Here is an 18,877-nt window from a genome sequence, read left to right as displayed (position 1 = left end):
ACACATGATAAACAACATAACCAGACCTACACACATTCATATACACAGACAGACCAAGCTAAGAAACCCATCTGACTCGGATTGTAACTTCATTCGAAGTTTTGTGAAAAATGCTTTGGGTTTGCTTGTAAAAATTCATTAAGGGCCCACAAGTGCTCTGAAAAGCACAGCATTATTTGACGTCAATCCAACTGAAACAGAAAGCCAGGACGGAACAATCGAGAAGACTGTCCGCCTTTTAAAAATAACCAGATGCAATTTGCTTATTGCTCAGTCCAGCAAGCTGCATTTGACTGATTAAAAATTTATAAAAATTGTTGTTACAGATTAAAGACTGATAACAGTGACATGTAATTTATATGGCAGCGGTGTTTGTCCTCTCTCATACTCGTCAGTGCTGTTTATAAACGTTGAGTCTAACTGTTTTAGCTAAAGGATTATTAGGAACACCATACTAATACTGTGTTTGACCCCCTTTCGCCTTCAGAACTGCCTTAATTCTACGTGGCATTGATTCAACAAGGTGCAGAAAGCATGCTTTAAAAATGTTGACACATATTGATAGGATAGCATCTTGCAGTTGATCTTGCACCACATCCCAAAGATGCTCTATTGGGTTGAAATCTGGTGACTGTGGGGGCCATTTTAGTACAGTGAACTCATTGTCATGTTCAAGAAACCAATTTGAAATGATTCGAGCTTTGTGACATGATGCATTCTCCTGCTGGAAGTAGCCATCAGAGGATGGGTACATGGTGGTCATAAAGGGATGCTCAGGTAGGCCGTGGCATTTAAATGATGCCCAATTGGCACTAAAGGACCTAAAGTGAACGATTAATCTCACTACCTATAAGTTATATACATGTATATAAAGCATATCATTTAAAAAAAAATTATAACATATAAATCATAATGTGATTTTATAAAAATTGTAATAAGGCGCTGAAAAAACTACCCATTAGATGTTTTTTCAGCCAATAGTATCACATGGGGTCGTAAGGAGACCGAAATGCCATGGGAGACCCAACTGCTCATAACACCTGTCCCACATTTGTATGTAACACGATCAACTGTTCTCCCGTGTGTGACAACTAGTAACAAGACTCGCCAGAACCAATAATCATTTTACGTACCAATGTGGAACCCTGTGACCCCCATATTAAAACTAAACTAAAAAACTAATCTTGAACATAGCACAGTATTACTTCATGCGGCAACATATTCTCTAGTTTATGTTTTAGTGTTGTTAAATTTGCAAAAATGTAAAAAAAAATTAAGCATTACCGTCATGTGGAAAATCCACAAAAGTCAATAAAACACATCAAAGAGGATTTTTCTCAGGACTTCTGGCTCCTGGAAGCCAAACCACATACTGTACGACCATATTGTTTATGAAACCAGAGGAATTATTGTCCCTATGGTAACATAATATTCTGTCTCTAACACATGGATGTATTTATTTATTTAGTTTGTTTACATGCACGTGTTTTCATTTCAGGTCTCAGGATAGCAGCTGTAAACTTGCCGGTCGAGGGGTCCTCAGTATGATGAATCTCAGTCACGGGGTCATCAGGGTAGACACGGGGGAGAAGCTCTCCGTCCTCACCCTACAGGATGTGGGGACGCCCATGCCGGGAGGTACACAGACGGAGAATGTCCTCACATCATTTTATTCAGTTCCAACATAAACCTCATCATCCAGTTCAGGGCTGCTTTCCTCATGTGACCACAAACCTCATCAAACGCCTTTAAAATTCTCATTAAACATGCCTTTCATCGTCTCTTTCACAGCCATGGTGTGCGTCGTAAAACCAGAGGGCGTTCCGCAACTGTGTAAAACCGATGAGATTGGAGAGATCTGCGTGTCGTCTGTTGCCACAGGAACGTCATATTATGGGCTTGCAGGAATGAGCAAAAACACATTCGAGGTGTGAAAATTCCCCACCTAAAACCGTTTCACTTCATTATAGTACAGTGTATATTAAGCACTTTGCACTTTGATCTAGCATTGACGTCACTCCAGTATGGTGCTGTTCAAAATTTGTGCAACAGGTGTCTCCAGTGTCGTGTGATGGCGGTTTGGCCAGCGAGTGCTTGTTCGTGCGGTCCGGTCTGCTGGGCTTTGTGGGTCCAGGTGGGATGGTTTTTGTCTCTGGGCCGCTGGAAGGACTGATGCAGGTCGGGGGGCGTAAACACAATGCCGATGACATCATAGCAACCGCTCTCGCTGTGGAACCGATGAAGTTCATCTATCGGGGAAGGTGTGTGTGAAGACCACATAATGTAACGAATGTGATTTACAAGAAGACACAGCTTGAATAACACTGATTTTGTGTGTGTGTGTGTGTGTGTAGGACAGTGGTGTTTTCAGTGACTGTGCTGTATGATGAAAGGATCGTCCTAGTAGCAGAACAGAGGCCTGATTCAACTGAAGAAGAAAGTTATCAGTGGATGAGCCGAGTGCTGCAGGTACACACACACACACACACACACTTCTGCCTTAAAGTGCATTGTAATGTATAAACGGTTTAGATCGGACGCATGCAGGTGATTCTCACAATATCCAGTGTCCATTCTTACAAAATCCGTGTCCAGCATCAGAAAAAAAACTTGAAGCCAATTTTTTTGCACATATAAGATTAACCATTATTTTTAGAGGATTTAAAACCTATTTCCTGTAAAATTATTTAAAAAAAATTTAGATTATCATTATAAAAAGATCATTACCGCAACATGATGTTACATTAAATATATGCCTTTACAAACTCATGTTTCGGTAATGAGAACTAAAAAGTTGTCTAGGTACTATGACAAACAAAATTTCAATTTTTATCTGGAGAGAAAAAATAAGAACTGCTTACCTGGTAGCCATCTTGAGTGTCACAGTAAATTATATCCCTTCCAACAATTTTTTTTGTAAATGTTAGTTCCTTGAGGGCTTAATCAATGATTGTAAAATTGTTGCGGAGGATGAGAAAATTTTTGTTGGACACATTTATATTCCTTAATATTGTCTCTACATTTACCAATGATCACCAAATACCACATGTTTCTTTACTGTAAATGTTTATAATATAACATGCACTGAAGCTTTTTATTTTTTTAGATTTTTTAATTTTAAATATTTCCATGTCAAAGAACCCAAATCCAGTCATGGACACGTTACGGTAATGAAAATTTTCCTGTTAAATGTGGAAAAAACAACAAAATTGGTTTGTATGATGTCCTTTGAAATCATGTGCATAATAGTACGTGAAGATTTTTTTCCATGCTGAAAGTCGGCGCTCTGCAGTTTTTAAAGGTGCTCTAAGCGAATTCACGTGTTCTAGACCATAAAACATTTTTTTGTTACATACAGCAAACATCTCCTTACTATCTGCTTGGTGCCTGTCCGCTGATCAAACTGTAAAAAAACGTGACCTCTGTAGACAGCTCAGGCTCCACAAACTGCAAAAAAACACAGTGGCCAAACCTACAAACAGAAACCATAACAAAGTGTTCCAGCCAATAAACGACAAGAAGGATTTGAGGGTGGGGGTTGGGCGCGTTCATGAAAGCACGGAAGGGAGGGGGAGGAGTTAGCTACACTCAGTTTGTTTGAAAACAGTTCAAACATCAACAAAAAGTTACGTCACACAGATTCGCTAAGAGCGCCTTTAAGCGCTGAGAGTTGAAAAATATTCAACTTTGTGTGAAAAGCTCAGCTCATCAATGTCAGCTCTCACACCACCGTCCAATCACAGTGAAAGAGGGGCAGGACAAATATGACAACAACCAACCGGTGCATCGTACAACAGCTTTCATTAGGCTTTCATTGATAAAACTCTTTTTATATATAAGTTTGCATCATTATAAACCCGCAATTTCTCCCGCTTGAGTTTAAAGGAAAACATCACCATTTTTCAATGTTTTACTATGTTTTTACCTCAATTTAGACAAATTAAAGGCGGAGTCCATGACGTTTGAAAGCCAATGTTGATATTTGAAATCACCTAAACAAACACGCCCCTACCCCAATAGAATCTGGACCTTCTGTTGATAGACCCGCCCCACACATACGCAACCCGGCATTTGATTTGATTTGATTGGCTATAAGTGTGTTTTGGTTGGCCCGTCTCCTTTTCCAACGCGTTTTTCAAACATCGTGGACTCCGCCTTTAATACATACCTATCTTTTTTCAATGCATGCACTTAATATTTGTACAGCGCGTCGTGAATGTGTTAGCATTTAGCCTAGCTCCATTCATTCCTTAGGATCCAAACAGGGATGAATTTAGAAGCCACCAAACACTTCCATGTTTTCCCTATTTAAAGACTGTTACATTGAGAGTAGTTACATGAGTAAGTATAGTGGCACAAAATAAAACGTGGCGATAAAGCGTTTGGTGGCTTCTAAATTCATCCCGGTTTGGATCCTAAGGAATGAATGGGGCTAGGCTAAAAGCTAACACAGTCACGACGCACTGTACAAAGATTAAGTGCCCGCATTGGAAAAAGTTTTAGTCTTAGTTGAGGTAGAACATAGTAAAATATTGAAAAACGGTGGTGTTTTCCTTTAAGCGATAGCAGAGGGATTGCCACAGACCACCCCCTCAGAAAATCAGGTCAGAAGTGGTCGAAAGTGGACAGAAGAGACTTAATACCAGGCATAAACACCCCCTTAGTGCCACGCTCCAACATCAGTGGAGAAACTGTTAATATCTTCACCCTTTGATCCACACGTGTCTGACCGATATACTGAATACATGCATCTGTGTGTTTAGGCCATAGATGGTATTCATCAGGTGGGCGTGTACTGCCTGGCACTGGTTCCTGCCAACACTCTTCCAAAAACCCCTCTGGGAGGAATTCATCTGTCTGAGACCAAACAACTCTTCCTGGAGGGAGCGCTACACCCCTGCAGCATCCTTATGTGTCCACACTCCTGTATCACCAACCTGCCAAAACCCAGACAGAAACAACCCGGTACACTTGACTCAATGTTTTATAAAGCATGATGTGTTTGAATTATTGTGCATACTTTCAGTGTACAGTGTGTTTAGTGGTTTTTAAATAGTGTTTGTGTTTCAGAGGTGGGTCCTGCCTCTGTGATGGTGGGAAATCTCATAGCAGGAAAGCGAATGGCTCAGGCCAGCGGACGAGACTTAAGCAATATAGACGACAGCGAACAGGTACACAAAGACTGTGTGTTTGTTTTAAAGGGTGTGCATGTGTATCTTATTTGCTTTGTGAGCGATGACTCTTCATCTTTTGTGAATTCCAGTTTCTTTTTCTGTCGGAAGTCCTGCAATGGAGAGCTCAGACAACACCTGACCACATACTGTACACACTCATCAACTCACGGGTAACACAAACACACAACCCTCAGGCAAAATGTCAGTAGGCCTACATGATTTCAGGGAGGTGTAGTTGTGTTTATATACATTTGTGTGTTTTCAGGGGACAATAGGGAGTTCTCTGACCTGTCTACAGCTTCATAAGAGAGCAGAGAAAATTGCCACTTTGCTGTATGAGAGAGGACAATTGAGAGATGGAGACCATGTGGCATTAGTGTACCCGCCAGGTAACCACATGCACTTTGACCTTAAAGTTTTTTTCTTTATATTTATGCAGAACTCGCATTAGATATTGTAGTTTCTTGATGCTTTAACTATCGTTGCTGTGTTGTTAATTGTAACTTTTCACTTCATTTAAATCTGATTAGTTACAGCAGCTGGGCATGTTGCTTTAATATGCATTCATGAGCCGTCTGCTCCAATTTAACCTTCAATTTACCATTCAATGAAACACATTTGATTACAATTAAATGCATTACAAACAAGGATTATGCGTTAAACTTCACTTCTTGAATTGAAAATATAAGCGTTCTGTTTAACAAACATTGTTGTGTATGTGTTAGGCCTAGATTTGATCGCTGCGTTTTATGGCTGTCTATATGCGGGCTGTATTCCCATCACTGTACGGCCACCTCATCCTCAGAACATCTCTACCACACTACCTACAGTCAAAATGATCCTGGAGGTATAAACATGTACAGATATATTCACACACCTTCAGAACATCATCACCACACCTACAGTACAGATTAAAAGTGTTTAGTATCTTAATTGTTAAATGTATTAAATTATTGTTAAATGTATTAAATTATGAGTGCTCAATTGCTTTTGAATTTTTACAGAATGAGACATACAGGCCTAAAATTGTCATTACATTTTTGTGTGTGTAGGTGAGTCGTTCAGTGTGTCTTATGACCACCCAAACCATCTCTAAACTTCTGAGGTCCAAAGATGCATCAGTGGCCGTGGACTTTAAGTCATGGCCTCCTATCTTGGAAACAGGTCAGTTTATGAAAGATCAGAAGGTAATCGTGGTTTAACAATATTTTTTATGTTTAAACACTAATTTAGAAAGAAATATGTACAAAGAAATCAATCTGAGAAGTAACATTAACTCTTTCCCCACCAGTGTTTTAAAAAAAAGTTGCCAGCCAGTGTCAGCATTTTTTTTAAGATTTTCACAAACGTTTAATGCCTTTAGAAAATGTTCTTCTTAAAATATATAAACATACACTATATATCAAATAAAAGATCAGACCCTCTGCTTTAAAAAGTAAAAAAACTTCATCCTACCTTCATTTGTTCTCTTTATATCACCTCTCAAATATGGGTAAGTTTCTTAAAAAATACAAAATTTTGAGCAAAAAGCTGAGATAATTGCATTATTGTGAAAGACATCTGATAGAAATCTGATTCAGATTATCAAAACTGAGTTTGAACTGTTTGACCTGAGGGGTTGCTTCTGGGTTTTAAAAGTTGGTTAAGAGTGCCATCTGGTGGATAATATCGGAAATACGGATTGTCGGAAAAACTTGTCATTGGCAGGGACGCGTTTTCTTAATGACGAGTTTAACTGGTCAATGGCGGGGAAGGAGTTAAGTTGAATTCTGCCATGATTCATTACACTGATTGTGTTTGGTCTATGAAAAGAGCAAAAATAAAAACAATCCACACTGCAGGTGAACTGAATTGATATGTTTGTTTGTGTATTAGATGACCTGCCAAAAAGACGTTGTCCTCTGCTGTATAAGCCATGTGACCCTGACTCGTTGGTGTATTTGGACTTCAGTGTCTCCACTACGGGAATGCTCGCCGGAGTGCAGGTTCAGCTCCTTGTACCTACTGTACTGCTAATATATTGGTCTATGATAAAACAAGCTCCTAAAACATATTAAAATGCATATTACTGTTTACTGTTTATTTAATAGTGGCATTTAAAATTATAATCCTGAGAATAGTTTAAAAGTGTAAAACAGCTTTACCATAAAACTAACATTTGAGAACTATAAATTTAATAACAATTATAGACATCCTTAGCTTGCATTTATTAAAACTAAAATTATTAGCTAAATTATTAGCTTATTAAAATTATATAAAAATAATTGCTTAATGTTTTTTATTTCTTATAGGCATTCATAGCAGTTGCACCATTTGACTTTCTGGTTGCACCAGAAAAATTGAATGAATAAAAAAATGAAATGAGTTTTTTTGTGATTGTTGCAAGCAAAAATCCTTGATCTTGTGGCATGTATTCTTAAAAAATGCGATGGAATATGCAGGATATATATGCAATTTAATGCAATGAAATTGCGTGAACTTGCAAAATCTGCGGGAACTTGCAAAAACTGTTTGCAGCTTTTTAATGATATTCATGTCACATAATCACGTCACTTCATAACATTCTCATGGCAACAGGGGACATGCATGCGCTTGTGTGAAGTAAATGCAACATTTTTCAACTTTCTGCTAAGATGTATGTGATTTTTTGCTATACGAGAATGTGGGATTATGTAATCATGCAAGCCCCGCATATTTTGCGCACGGAAAACTGCAATTTATGCTGCAAAAGTGCGGCGTATTTGAAAAATGCAGCCCCCGCATAAAGATACAGACTTTGGCTGATTATGCTTTGAATCATGTGATCACATAATCACATTTTTCTGGAACTGCTTAACAGACTTGTGTTTGGATGCTGGTATAAGATTTTGCCTGTGATTATAAAATTCATAAATATACTTTTTAACTATAGAGTTTTTTCTTGCATTTATTAAAACTGAAATAATTAGCTAAATTATTAGCTTATTAAAATTATTTCTAAGTTTTTTCTTATGGGCATTCATAGCAGTTGCACCCTTTGACTTGCTGGTTGTACCACTTGACCTCTGCAATGAATTTACAATTAATAGACGTCTATTTGGATGGTAGTATAAGCTTTTGCTTGTGATTATCAAATTCATAAATATACTTTTTAAATACAATTATAATGTGTGAAAATAAGTCTAGTTTTAGGACCAAAAATATCAAATTTGAGTGATTTTGTGCATAAAACAAGCAAAAAATAAAATCTGCCAATGGGCTAAGCAAAAAAATCTTGAACATATTTCTTAAACACTAAATTCAAGAAAAATTTGCTTACCCCATTGGCAGATTTTTTTGCTTGTTTTATGCACAAAATCACTTAAATTTGATATTTTTGGTCTAAAAACTAGACTTTTCTTAGTTCGTTTTTGCTCATCAAGAAAAAGCATCTTAATTTAAGAATTTTTAGATATTTTTACTGAAAACAAGACAAAAATACTAAGAAACTTTTTTCTTGGAAATAATTTTTTGCAGTGTATATCTGGGTTTTCACAATCACATAATATGTGACGGAGTAGGAAAGGGTACTGTAAATGGGTTAATTTTAATATTGTCATCAATATTCAATGAAATAGTATACAAATTAAAATATGGTTAACTAATGAGGTGGAGAAATTAAAGGGGGACAGTTTGCTCAAAAACGAAAATTATATAATCCTCATTACCTTTATATTGTTCCAGATCTGTTTATAATATTTTCTGTTTGTAATATTTTCCTCTTTCTGTTTTGCATGTTTTTTTTTTGTTTTTTTTTTAAAGATGTCTCACAGTGGCACCAGTGCTCTTTGTCGGTCTGTTAAACTGCAATGTGAGCTTTATCCCTCACGCGAGGTTGCCGTCTGTCTTGACCCCTACTGCGGCCTCGGCTTCGTTCTGTGGTGTCTCTGCAGGTACACTCAATATTTACAGTCACAGTATCACAAAGTCAGGTTTTCAGTGACATTTCAATATAAATTGCCTGGTATTAAGTCTTCACAAATATAGTAAGAGCACTTATTTGTGTAAAAAATAAAAACATTTATAAGCACAGCATAAAAACAACAGTAGATCTTAATGGATAGTAATGGCATCTTTTGTGTATACTCAATACAGTGTATATGCGGGGCAGCAGTCCATTCTCATCTCACCGATGGATCTAGAAGTGAATCCTGCTTTGTGGTTGCAGTCCGTCAGTCACTTTAAAGTTCGGGACACTTTCTGTTCATACTCCGTGATGGAGCTCTGCACGAGATCTCTCAGCTCGCTTACGGACTCTCTGAAGGTGCGCACACGCAAATGCACACAAACTGTAGCATATAGTTCAATGCTAGTGGTTTAACAATCATGTTTGTATGCATCTCTCTCAGGCCCGCGGACTGGATCTGACCCGCGTGCGGTCGTGTGTGGTGGTGGCGGAAGAGAGGCCTCGTGTTTCTCTGACTCAGTCCTTCTGTAAACTCTTTAAAGATGTGGGTCTGCACCCACGCGCAGTTAGCACTGCATTCGGCTGCAGGGTCAATCTCGCAATCTGCCTACAGGTCAGTATTGAATGAAGACGATAAGATTGTGCTAAATCTGATGCCCCTCAGTGTTTCGTTTTTGTTTTTTAACCCTGAGTAATTCCGAGTTTGTTTTATGTTTTTGTTTCATTTAGTTGAAATTGTCTTTTTGTTTTGATTTTTGACTTCTTATTTATCCATTACATCTGTTCCTCTCCTCATATAGCCTCATAGGTTGGGAAAACTTGCTGAGCAGGTATGGCTGATCTTTAACAGATGATCCTAATATCATATCTCAGACTGTTTTTTATTATTCTTATCTCACTACCCAAAGAGATGCATCTTTGTTTCTTATACAGTGGTTAAAGTCACAATGAAACAGAAGTAGTGATTGTCTTATTTTCCCTATCGTGACCTACACTCACCTAAAGGATTATTAGGAACACCTCTTCAATTTCTCATTAATGCAATTATCTAATCAACCAATCACATGGCAGTTGCTTCAATGCATTTAGGGGTTCTGGTCAAGACAATCTCCTGAACTCCAAACTGAATGTCAGAATGGAAAAGAAAGTTGATTTAAGCAATTTTGAGCGTTGCATGGTTGTTGGTGACAGACAAGCCGGTCTGAGTATTTCACAATCTGCTCAGTTACTGGGATTTTCACTCACAACCATTTCTAGGGTTTACAAAGAATGGTGTGAAAAGGGAAAAAACATCCAGTATGGGGCAGTGCTGTGGGCGAAAATGCCTTGTTGATGCTAGAGGTGAGAGGAGAATGGGCCGACTGATTCAAGCTGATAGAAGAGCAACTTTCACTGAAATAACCACTCGTTACAACCGAGGTATGCAGCAAAGCATTTGTGAAGCCACAACACGCACAACCTTGAGGCGGATGGGCTGCAACAGCAGAAGACCCCTCCGGGTACCACTCATCTCTACTACAAATAGGAAAAGAGGCTACAATTTGCACGAGCTCACCAAAATTGGACAGTTGAAGACTTGAAAACATGTTGCCTGGTGCCCTGGTCTGATGAGTCTCGATTTCTGTTGAGACATTCAGATGTAGAGTCAGAATTTGGCGTAAACCGAATGAGAACATGGATCCATCATGCCTTGTTACCACTGTGCAGGCTGGTGGTGGTGGTGTAATGGTGTGGGGGATGTTTACTTGGCACACTTTAGGCCCCTTAGTGCCAATTGGGCATCGTTTAAATGCCACAGCCTACCTAAGCATTGTTTCTGACCATGTCTATCCCCTTATGACCACCATGTACCCATCCTCTGATGGCTACTTCCAGCAGGATAAGGCACCATATCACAAAGCTCAAATCATTTCAAATTGGTTTCTTGAACATGACTATGAGTTGACTAAAATGGCCCCCACAGTCACCAGATCTCAACCCAATAGAGCATCTTTGGGATGTGGTGGATCGGGAGCTTCGTGCCCTGGATGTGCATCCCACAAATTTCCATCAACTGCAAAATGCTATCCTATCAATATGGGCCAACATTTCTAAAGAATGCTTTCAGCACCTTGTTGAATTAATGCCATGTAGAATTAAGGCAGTTCTGAAGGCGAAAGGGGGTCAAACACAGTATTAGTATGGTGTTCCTAATAATCCTTTAGGTGAGTGTATATTCGAGTGAAAGGGGAGTAGATTTGCGTTTTTGATTAAAGATTATGATGGCACTTTTTTTTTAAATAATGAAGTTTACAGATCAAAGTTCAAAGTCATTTGTAAAAAAAATACCACAATATTCCAAAAACGTTTTAAATTTCAATTTCATTGTGACTTTAAGAGGTGACCAAAATTATATGAAGAGCTCATCCTTACATTGGTGGCTTTAGAGAAACAATAAGACAGTGATGTTATTAGTGATAACCCATAGTACAGTTTTACATTATTCGTAATAATTTTAGACAACGACCAGCAATGTTTGCTTGCATTTGTGATATAATGTGATATAACCACATGCCAGTTAAAGAAACGTTAAGGTGTTGCAAATTATTTTTGTGGCACCAATCCGAATTGCAAAAACAAAAGTGATTTTACCAAACATTCTCTTTATCTCTCAGATAGGAAGCGCCACACAAATTAATTAACAGGTTGTGCCACCTAAACTAATAAATGAAATGCTTTGAAAGAGATATGCATGTGAATTGCTTACTAATAGTTGTCTGTAAATATAGGCTGGGATGGAAGAAAGTATTTTAACATCCTTTACCTTCTGTGATTTGGTTATATTATCTCTAAGCAATACAGTAACATATAAGCAAGTTACTTAGTAACTAGTTACACCCAACACTGACTAATGATTAAGTAATTAGTTACTGTAATTAAATTACTTTTTCCTTGAAAAAGTTAAGTAAGGGATTACTCTTATATTTTTTCAGTAATGTAATTACAGTTATTTCTGATGTAATTGAACTAAATACCGTGTATAGACTGTAGAACAATTATATATTAAATAATAGTGAATTTAACCTTAAATCAAAATTAAAAGTCTAACTTTAAAATGCATGTTTTTTAGATATCCTTCCAACTTTAAATACTTTGGTAAGGTAATATGAATAATGGTAACACTCTATTGTAGTTTCCAATTCTTACTAGCTGGTTGGTTATTAGAATTAATATTACTGAGATATTGACTGTTTATAAATACTTAAAAAGCACATATTATTGCCTGATTCTGCAAAACCTTATTCTACATCTTTAATCCTAACCAATTCCTACCAAGACTTAAACTATATGTCTACTATATATTTAGGACTATATTGAGGCTAAAGTAGTATAAAGTTAGTTAATAGTGAGAATTGGATCTTAAAAGTGTGACCAGAATAATTTATATACTTTTATTATTTATTCGAGCCGTTTCAAGCCAATCGTTGTATCATTTACTAAATAGGATTTAGAAAAAATTGTAGTAAGTAATTAAATACGTTTTGGAGAGAGTCATTTGTACAGCAATCTAGTTACACGATTGAAGATGTAACTAGTAACTAGTTATTAATTACTTTTTATGGGTAACTTACCCAACACTGATTCTGCTTTACATGAATTATATTTGACTGTTTTATTGTCATGTTTGTGTTTGTGCAGGGGACATCAGGACCGGATCCCACAACTGTCTATGTGGACATGAGAGCATTGAGACATGACAGGCAAGGCACACACAGTATTTATGCATTTTTCGTAGATTCCAATATGTGACCCTAGACCACAAAACCAGTCATAAGTCGCACGGGTATATTTGTAGAAAAGGCCAACAATACAAAATTATAGAGTTAAGTATAGATCATGTCTCATAAAGATATTTTGTAAATATAAATATACCATAAATATATCAAATATAACTTTATTTATCATTAGTAATATGTGCTGCTAATGACTTCATTTGGACTATAAAGGCAATTTTCTCAATTATTTAAAAAAAAATTTACACCCTCACACTCCAGATTTTCAAATAGTTGTATATTGTCCAAATATTGTCCTATCCTAACAAATTAATTTATTAAGCTTTCAGATTATGTATAATTTATTTTAAAATTAAATAGACCCTTATGACCCTTATGGTTTTGGGATCCATGGTCACATATGTAGACAAATATCTTAATGTCTTACACACTTAAAATCAGACCTAACAAATATAAACACAGAGGAAAACATGCATGTTTAGTACATATGCTCACATGGACTATCACTTAGTTTTAATCCATGGCAGAGCCCTAAAGTGTGTTTTTGGGTATTTGCAGGGTGAGACTGGTTGAAAGAGGGTCTCCACACAGCTTACCTCTTATGGAATCAGGGAAGGTTAGTAAGACCGTTCACTGATCATTTCCTTAAATGAAACATAACATTTGATGTAGAGAGTTAAGGGTACTTTGCTTTTCATTTAGATTTTACCAGGTGTGCGCATCATCATTGCTAACCCAGAGACGAAGGGACCAATCGGAGACTCCCATTTAGGAGAGGTTAGAAGAATACCACAACCTAAACAGTTTTTTCTGTCAATCAAACATCACTGTAAGTCACTTTGAATAAATGCATGTGCAAAATGTGTGCAGATCTGGGTCCATAGTCCACAGAACGCCAGCGGGTATTTCACAGTGTTCGGAGAGGAAAATGTACGATCGGATCATTTTGGAGCCAGGTTGAGCTTCGGAGACACACAGACCATGTGGGCCAGAACAGGATATCTGGGGTTCCTGCGCAGAACCGACCTAACAGATGCAAATGGAGGTGTGTGTGCGTTAAAATGTTTGACTCACAGTAAGATTTGGCCGGTTACATGAGATGTTTCATTTGTGTGATCAGAGAGGCACGATGCTCTATATGTGGTTGGTGCTTTGGATGAAGTCATGGAGCTGAGAGGAATGAAATACCATCCCATTGACATTGAAACGTCCATCATCAGAGCCCATCGAAACATCACGGAGTGGTGAGTTTATTCTGCACGCGCACATATCACAAATTTCCCATAAACCCAAAGTAAAATACTTGGAGACATGGGCGTCGGAACCATTATATGTGGGTGGGACAAGACTCATACACTTTTTTGGACCTACACACTTTTTGTCTAATCTAGCGCATATGTCTGTTCACTTATCAGAGCGGCGTCAGTCAAATCTCTTCCACTAAAGGAATACCCTAATAAATAAAATTTTGCGTTTTGGCTACAGCCTGACTTTCACACTGCCTTTAAATCCATTCCAGTTGGCTCATTCTGAGTCCATATAATTTATACTTCATTTTGTATTTTCACTACTTTTGCCTGCTTGCCAACATAGCAAGGAATACCAGAAAGTGGCATCTACTTCAGTAAATGTTTTTATTTTTTTGCTTCTTGGAGAGTATATTGCAAGCTTACATCAAGTCTGAGTGCAACCGAAGCTAGAACCAGCTTTACGTATTTGCATATTAATGTAAGGCTGCATCTGAAACCGCCTACTTCCATACTATATAGTAGGCGAGGCAAGTAGTATGTTCAAATTCATAGTATTCGAAAAACAGCGAAAGTACCTCGATGACCTACCACTTCATGAAGGCTGCGTCCAAAAGCTTAGGCAGCTGACTTGTTGTCTCGTTGCCTCATGAGGCAATGACTTCAGAGGCATAAAAGAAACGCAATTGGACAGCCTTCATAGGTAGCAAAATGAAACTGATCCCATATTTGAAAACTACAATACTAATTCCTAGCATGAAGTGCAATTCAAAGGTGTAAAAAGTGAAAATATAACTTCATTTACACCAAATTTGTGCTCCAGACGCTTCCTTGGGCGGCATCTTATTTTTTCGAACTTGACTAGGCTTGACCAATCACATTCTCTGTGCAGGTCTACGCATAGAATTGTGGTACAGGACAATGAAGGGTCCTGTCCCAAATGGTGCACTTCATGTGGACTTAAATTTTGCATGCTCGCTTAGTCTACGAGTCCGTAGGGTGTCCCATCTGTCATTTTTACGCTCCGAAGTGTGCTCATCAGCGCCCCCTTTCCACCCATAATGCGGTCTTCGGCGAAGCCCACAGTGCTGCAGGCTCCACACACTTTACCAACCCAGAAGTCCTTGTGAAAGAGCAATCAGACTACGGATGGGAGGAGTTCGTACCACTTCTCTTCCTATTTCCGGCGTGATGCTCAAGCCTGTCCCAAAATACAACTCCAGTGCGCCCTCGTGGAGTCACGTCAAGGGTTCCTTATGGTACAACAAGCGTTAACGCTTAACGGAAGGCTTGTCTGAAGCGTGGCCAACAGCCAATCACAGTGGCCGCAAGACATGCTCCGGTCTTCCATAAACGTAATTGGCTGGCTTAGTCGATTTCCACCAACTGCGGAACGACTGCAGATTACGGGGGAGTGCGTTACGGCATCGCACTCCGCCGTCCGCCAATACCCACCAGTTCCGTATTTGTTGCAGAGCAGCTGCATGCTGAAGTGACGAGGACCCATGAGGTCTCGCAAATTCACGTGGTGATCACGCAATATCTAGTTCTGTCTACGCCCATTATGACATTAAATTATGACGTTTTGCTGGACCAGCCCAGATCATGACACGAGATCTCGCGAATTCAGGTATGATCACGCGATATAGTCATGGCTCCGCCCTGCGGAGCTGTCCGGCATCCAGCAAAGATAGAAGCTCTGCGTAATTGTTCCAGAGGGCTGCGGATGGCCAGAGTTGTGACGGATTCGGAACGCAGTCAGTGGAAATACACACATTGACTTGAATGTAAACCAATTGACTCTGCCGCCGTTCCGCAGTTGGTGGAAATCCAATTGAGATGTTCAACATCTGCCGCGAGCAACAGCACTGATGGATCCTCAATTCAGATCGGCAACGCATGACGTCACCCATTAAAAGTGAATAGGAAGCGTTAATGCTTACGCCCCGTGTGAATGCACCGTAAGGTCTGCACTACATGATGTCATCAAAGTGTGGACTCTGAGGAAGTCCACAAGTCCAGAGTGTGCCATTTGGGACAGGGCCAAGGTATCTTAGGAGACAGGAAGTAAACCTAACATTAGATTCGGACATCAAATGCAAATACATGTATTAAACAGCTGTCCCTTGTGGATAAATTGTGCTTGTTTAACGTCATTCCAATTAACGACTATCTTGTTGTTTTGAAAACGTACTAAATAGTTCCTACTGTTTTAACGGTCGACGAGTAGGTTATTCATCTAATTCAGTATATGTATAATGCAGCCTATGTTTCTGGTCTAATTATCTTTGCTTCTCTGTTCTCTCAGTGCGGTGTTCACGTGGACTAATTTATTAGTAGTGGTGGTGGAGCTGGACGGTTCCGAGCACGAAGCTCTAGATCTGGTTCCCATGGTAACTAATGTGGTTCTAGAGGAACACTACTTGATTGTGGGCGTGGTGGTCGTCGTGGATACGGGCATAATACCCATCAACTCTCGTGGGGAGAAGCAGCGCATGCACCTTCGAGACGGCTTCCTCGCCGACCAGCTCGATCCCATATATGTAGCTTACAACATGTAGAAACGCACACACTGATGATGTCACAAAATTGATTTCCAGCACTAACCTATCACGTTCAGCACTTCAGCCTGTTAGCAGCCTCCTCAAAGTACTAAATACACACAGACATTCATTCAGAGACTTAAAAGGACTTAAAGTCCTCTTTTAGCAGCATATCTTCAAGTTTTTAATTTCAGTTTTGTTGGTGTTGCCTTGTTATGTTGCTAGTATTGCTTATTTTTAACTTGTGTATTAAATATGATTTGAAGTACAGGGAATTTTATAAGATAAATATATATGTTGTTGCCAATTAAAGTTATTTATTTGTGTTTTCACAAATGTATCTGTGTTATATTTGTGCTTTTATGTACTTATGCCATGTTGTTTTATGCTTCGCTGTTGTCTTTGTTGAAACAGATTTTTGAAGACGTATTAGAATTGTTATGTTTAGCATGTTTGTTATCATTTGCAGACGCTATGTTATATCATTTTCATTACTGGTAATTATGTACAGAAATTTGTTAAATTTCATTTTTAATTATGTTTAGCTTTTGTGGTATCATTTTTGTGGTTTTATTAGCCTAATGCAATAGAGGTTGATGTATCATGTATATAAAATCATATCTGCACTGTGAGACGTATAAATATAGATTATGTGAACTAGAATTTGCATTCTAGATTCATTGCCCAGCAACAGTTAATCTCTCCTTGTTTATGTCTAGATCGTGACAAAAATGGAGGGATAAAAAGAACGACATATGCACAACGTGTTTTTATTATATTCTTTATTTATTTTTGAAGCTTCCATATGAAACTAGAGCACTTTGATTCTCTCACAATGTCTTTTCATATGTCAATAAAATATTTTCAACTATTCTTATTGAAAATGCTGACTTGCCAACATTTCTTAAGAAGACCTAACATTGTACACTCACTGTCTGTCACCTAGTGGACAAAACACATCAACGCATCAGCATTGATTTCCAATCACAGTATTTCTTTTCTAAAGCTGCCCTGACTTCAATGTACAGTTTCTGCTTAGCTGAGCTCATCTTATGTAACTTCTATGCACCTTAAACGGACATTAAATAATAATAATATAACAATAATACTTTTATTATGTTATTACTACTATACTATTATTGATAGGAGTTTAAGCAGGTTAACGTATTTTGTGTAAATACTTCAAGTAGCAGAGTGAGGCAGGCCAAGTTTTACATCAATGGATGTTAAAGTAAATGTGTAATATAATCTTTAATACAATGTAAAATATATGCTAACTTGCATTGACGTCTTAAACTATATGTGTCATTGTTTTGTCTCGGGATGAAAACCATTAGTTGTTTTCTAAGGCACATTTATAAAGCTACTTAAATGTGCTAATTTAACTAAGGCTTACTACTGGCTTATGGCCTAGTGCTGTGGTTCCCAAACTGGGGGTGCGAGAGTGCCATTATAAATTCTGTATATCAAACCTTAGGATAATATAGCTACCAACCAACAGCTCTACATTGTATTATAATAAAAAACAATGCTGGGCAAAGATTAATCGTATACAAAATAAAAGTGATTTAACCACACACACATACATAATTCATTTCAGATTTTATTTTTTTGTATATTAATTGTTTTTTTATTTATATATAATATAGAAAATATAAATAAATATGTAAAGATTTCTTAAATGCATACATGAATGTGTGTGTATTTATATATACACAATATTTACACACAGCACACACTCATATATTATGACAAAAATCACTTTTATTTTGTATGCGATTAATCGCGATTAATCTTTGCCCAGCACTTTCAAATTTTAAGATTGTTTTATGTCATTAATTTTCTTGGGGTGGCGCATGCCAAACAGATTGAGAACCACAGACCTACCAATACGGCAAAAAAATAATTTAGTATGTGGTTTAAATATATGCTAAATAAATTTTATAGAAGGTAAAACTTAATAAATTTTTCAATTTGAAAATATATTTAATTTCAACCCATTTTAAAATGTATTTCAAGGACAAGCAATTACAACCCATATGGCAAGAAATGTATTCTTGGCAAAATATGCTAAATAAAAGTTAATATATAAAGTCTATTCATAAAGAATATATTTGTGAAAAAATATATTTTCGTAAACCTATTCCAAAATATATTTCAGCAAATGTATTTTTGCCCTTTTTGTATATTTAAAAATAATGGCGGTCCTGTTTGT

The 18,877-nt window shown here is 37.7% G+C and overlaps 1 protein-coding gene across 4 annotated transcripts in view; it reads left to right on the top strand.

The window, feature by feature from the left end:
* Nucleotides 1–17,539, top strand: part of dip2cb (disco-interacting protein 2 homolog Cb) — a 46,112-nt gene extending 28,573 nt beyond the window's left edge. For 2 of the 4 annotated variants that reach the window (XM_055203256.2, XM_055203255.2), the window contains exons 19-39: nucleotides 1,499–1,638; nucleotides 1,792–1,928; nucleotides 2,053–2,261; nucleotides 2,355–2,469; nucleotides 4,764–4,965; nucleotides 5,071–5,171; nucleotides 5,264–5,344; nucleotides 5,440–5,563; nucleotides 5,900–6,021; nucleotides 6,227–6,338; nucleotides 7,050–7,159; nucleotides 8,955–9,085; nucleotides 9,288–9,456; nucleotides 9,542–9,712; nucleotides 9,900–9,929; nucleotides 12,778–12,839; nucleotides 13,431–13,488; nucleotides 13,575–13,649; nucleotides 13,743–13,917; nucleotides 13,993–14,116; nucleotides 16,428–17,539. In XM_055203256.2, the coding sequence (XP_055059231.2) occupies nucleotides 1,499–1,638; nucleotides 1,792–1,928; nucleotides 2,053–2,261; nucleotides 2,355–2,469; nucleotides 4,764–4,965; nucleotides 5,071–5,171; nucleotides 5,264–5,344; nucleotides 5,440–5,563; nucleotides 5,900–6,021; nucleotides 6,227–6,338; nucleotides 7,050–7,159; nucleotides 8,955–9,085; nucleotides 9,288–9,456; nucleotides 9,542–9,712; nucleotides 9,900–9,929; nucleotides 12,778–12,839; nucleotides 13,431–13,488; nucleotides 13,575–13,649; nucleotides 13,743–13,917; nucleotides 13,993–14,116; nucleotides 16,428–16,680 (2,701 nt within the window). In that variant the 3' untranslated portion in view covers nucleotides 16,681–17,539. The remainder of the gene's footprint in view (nucleotides 1–1,498; nucleotides 1,639–1,791; nucleotides 1,929–2,052; nucleotides 2,262–2,354; nucleotides 2,470–4,763; nucleotides 4,966–5,070; nucleotides 5,172–5,263; nucleotides 5,345–5,439; nucleotides 5,564–5,899; nucleotides 6,022–6,226; nucleotides 6,339–7,049; nucleotides 7,160–8,954; nucleotides 9,086–9,287; nucleotides 9,457–9,541; nucleotides 9,713–9,899; nucleotides 9,930–12,777; nucleotides 12,840–13,430; nucleotides 13,489–13,574; nucleotides 13,650–13,742; nucleotides 13,918–13,992; nucleotides 14,117–16,427) is intronic. The other 2 variants (XM_055203257.2, XM_055203258.2) reach the window with 1 other exon arrangement.
* Nucleotides 17,540–18,877: the final 1,338 nt, after the last annotated feature.

Source organism: Misgurnus anguillicaudatus, chromosome 2 (genome assembly GCF_027580225.2).
Source record: "Misgurnus anguillicaudatus chromosome 2, ASM2758022v2, whole genome shotgun sequence".
NCBI lineage: Eukaryota > Metazoa > Chordata > Actinopteri > Cypriniformes > Cobitidae > Misgurnus > Misgurnus anguillicaudatus.
This window is presented reverse-complemented; position numbering and strand designations above follow the sequence as displayed.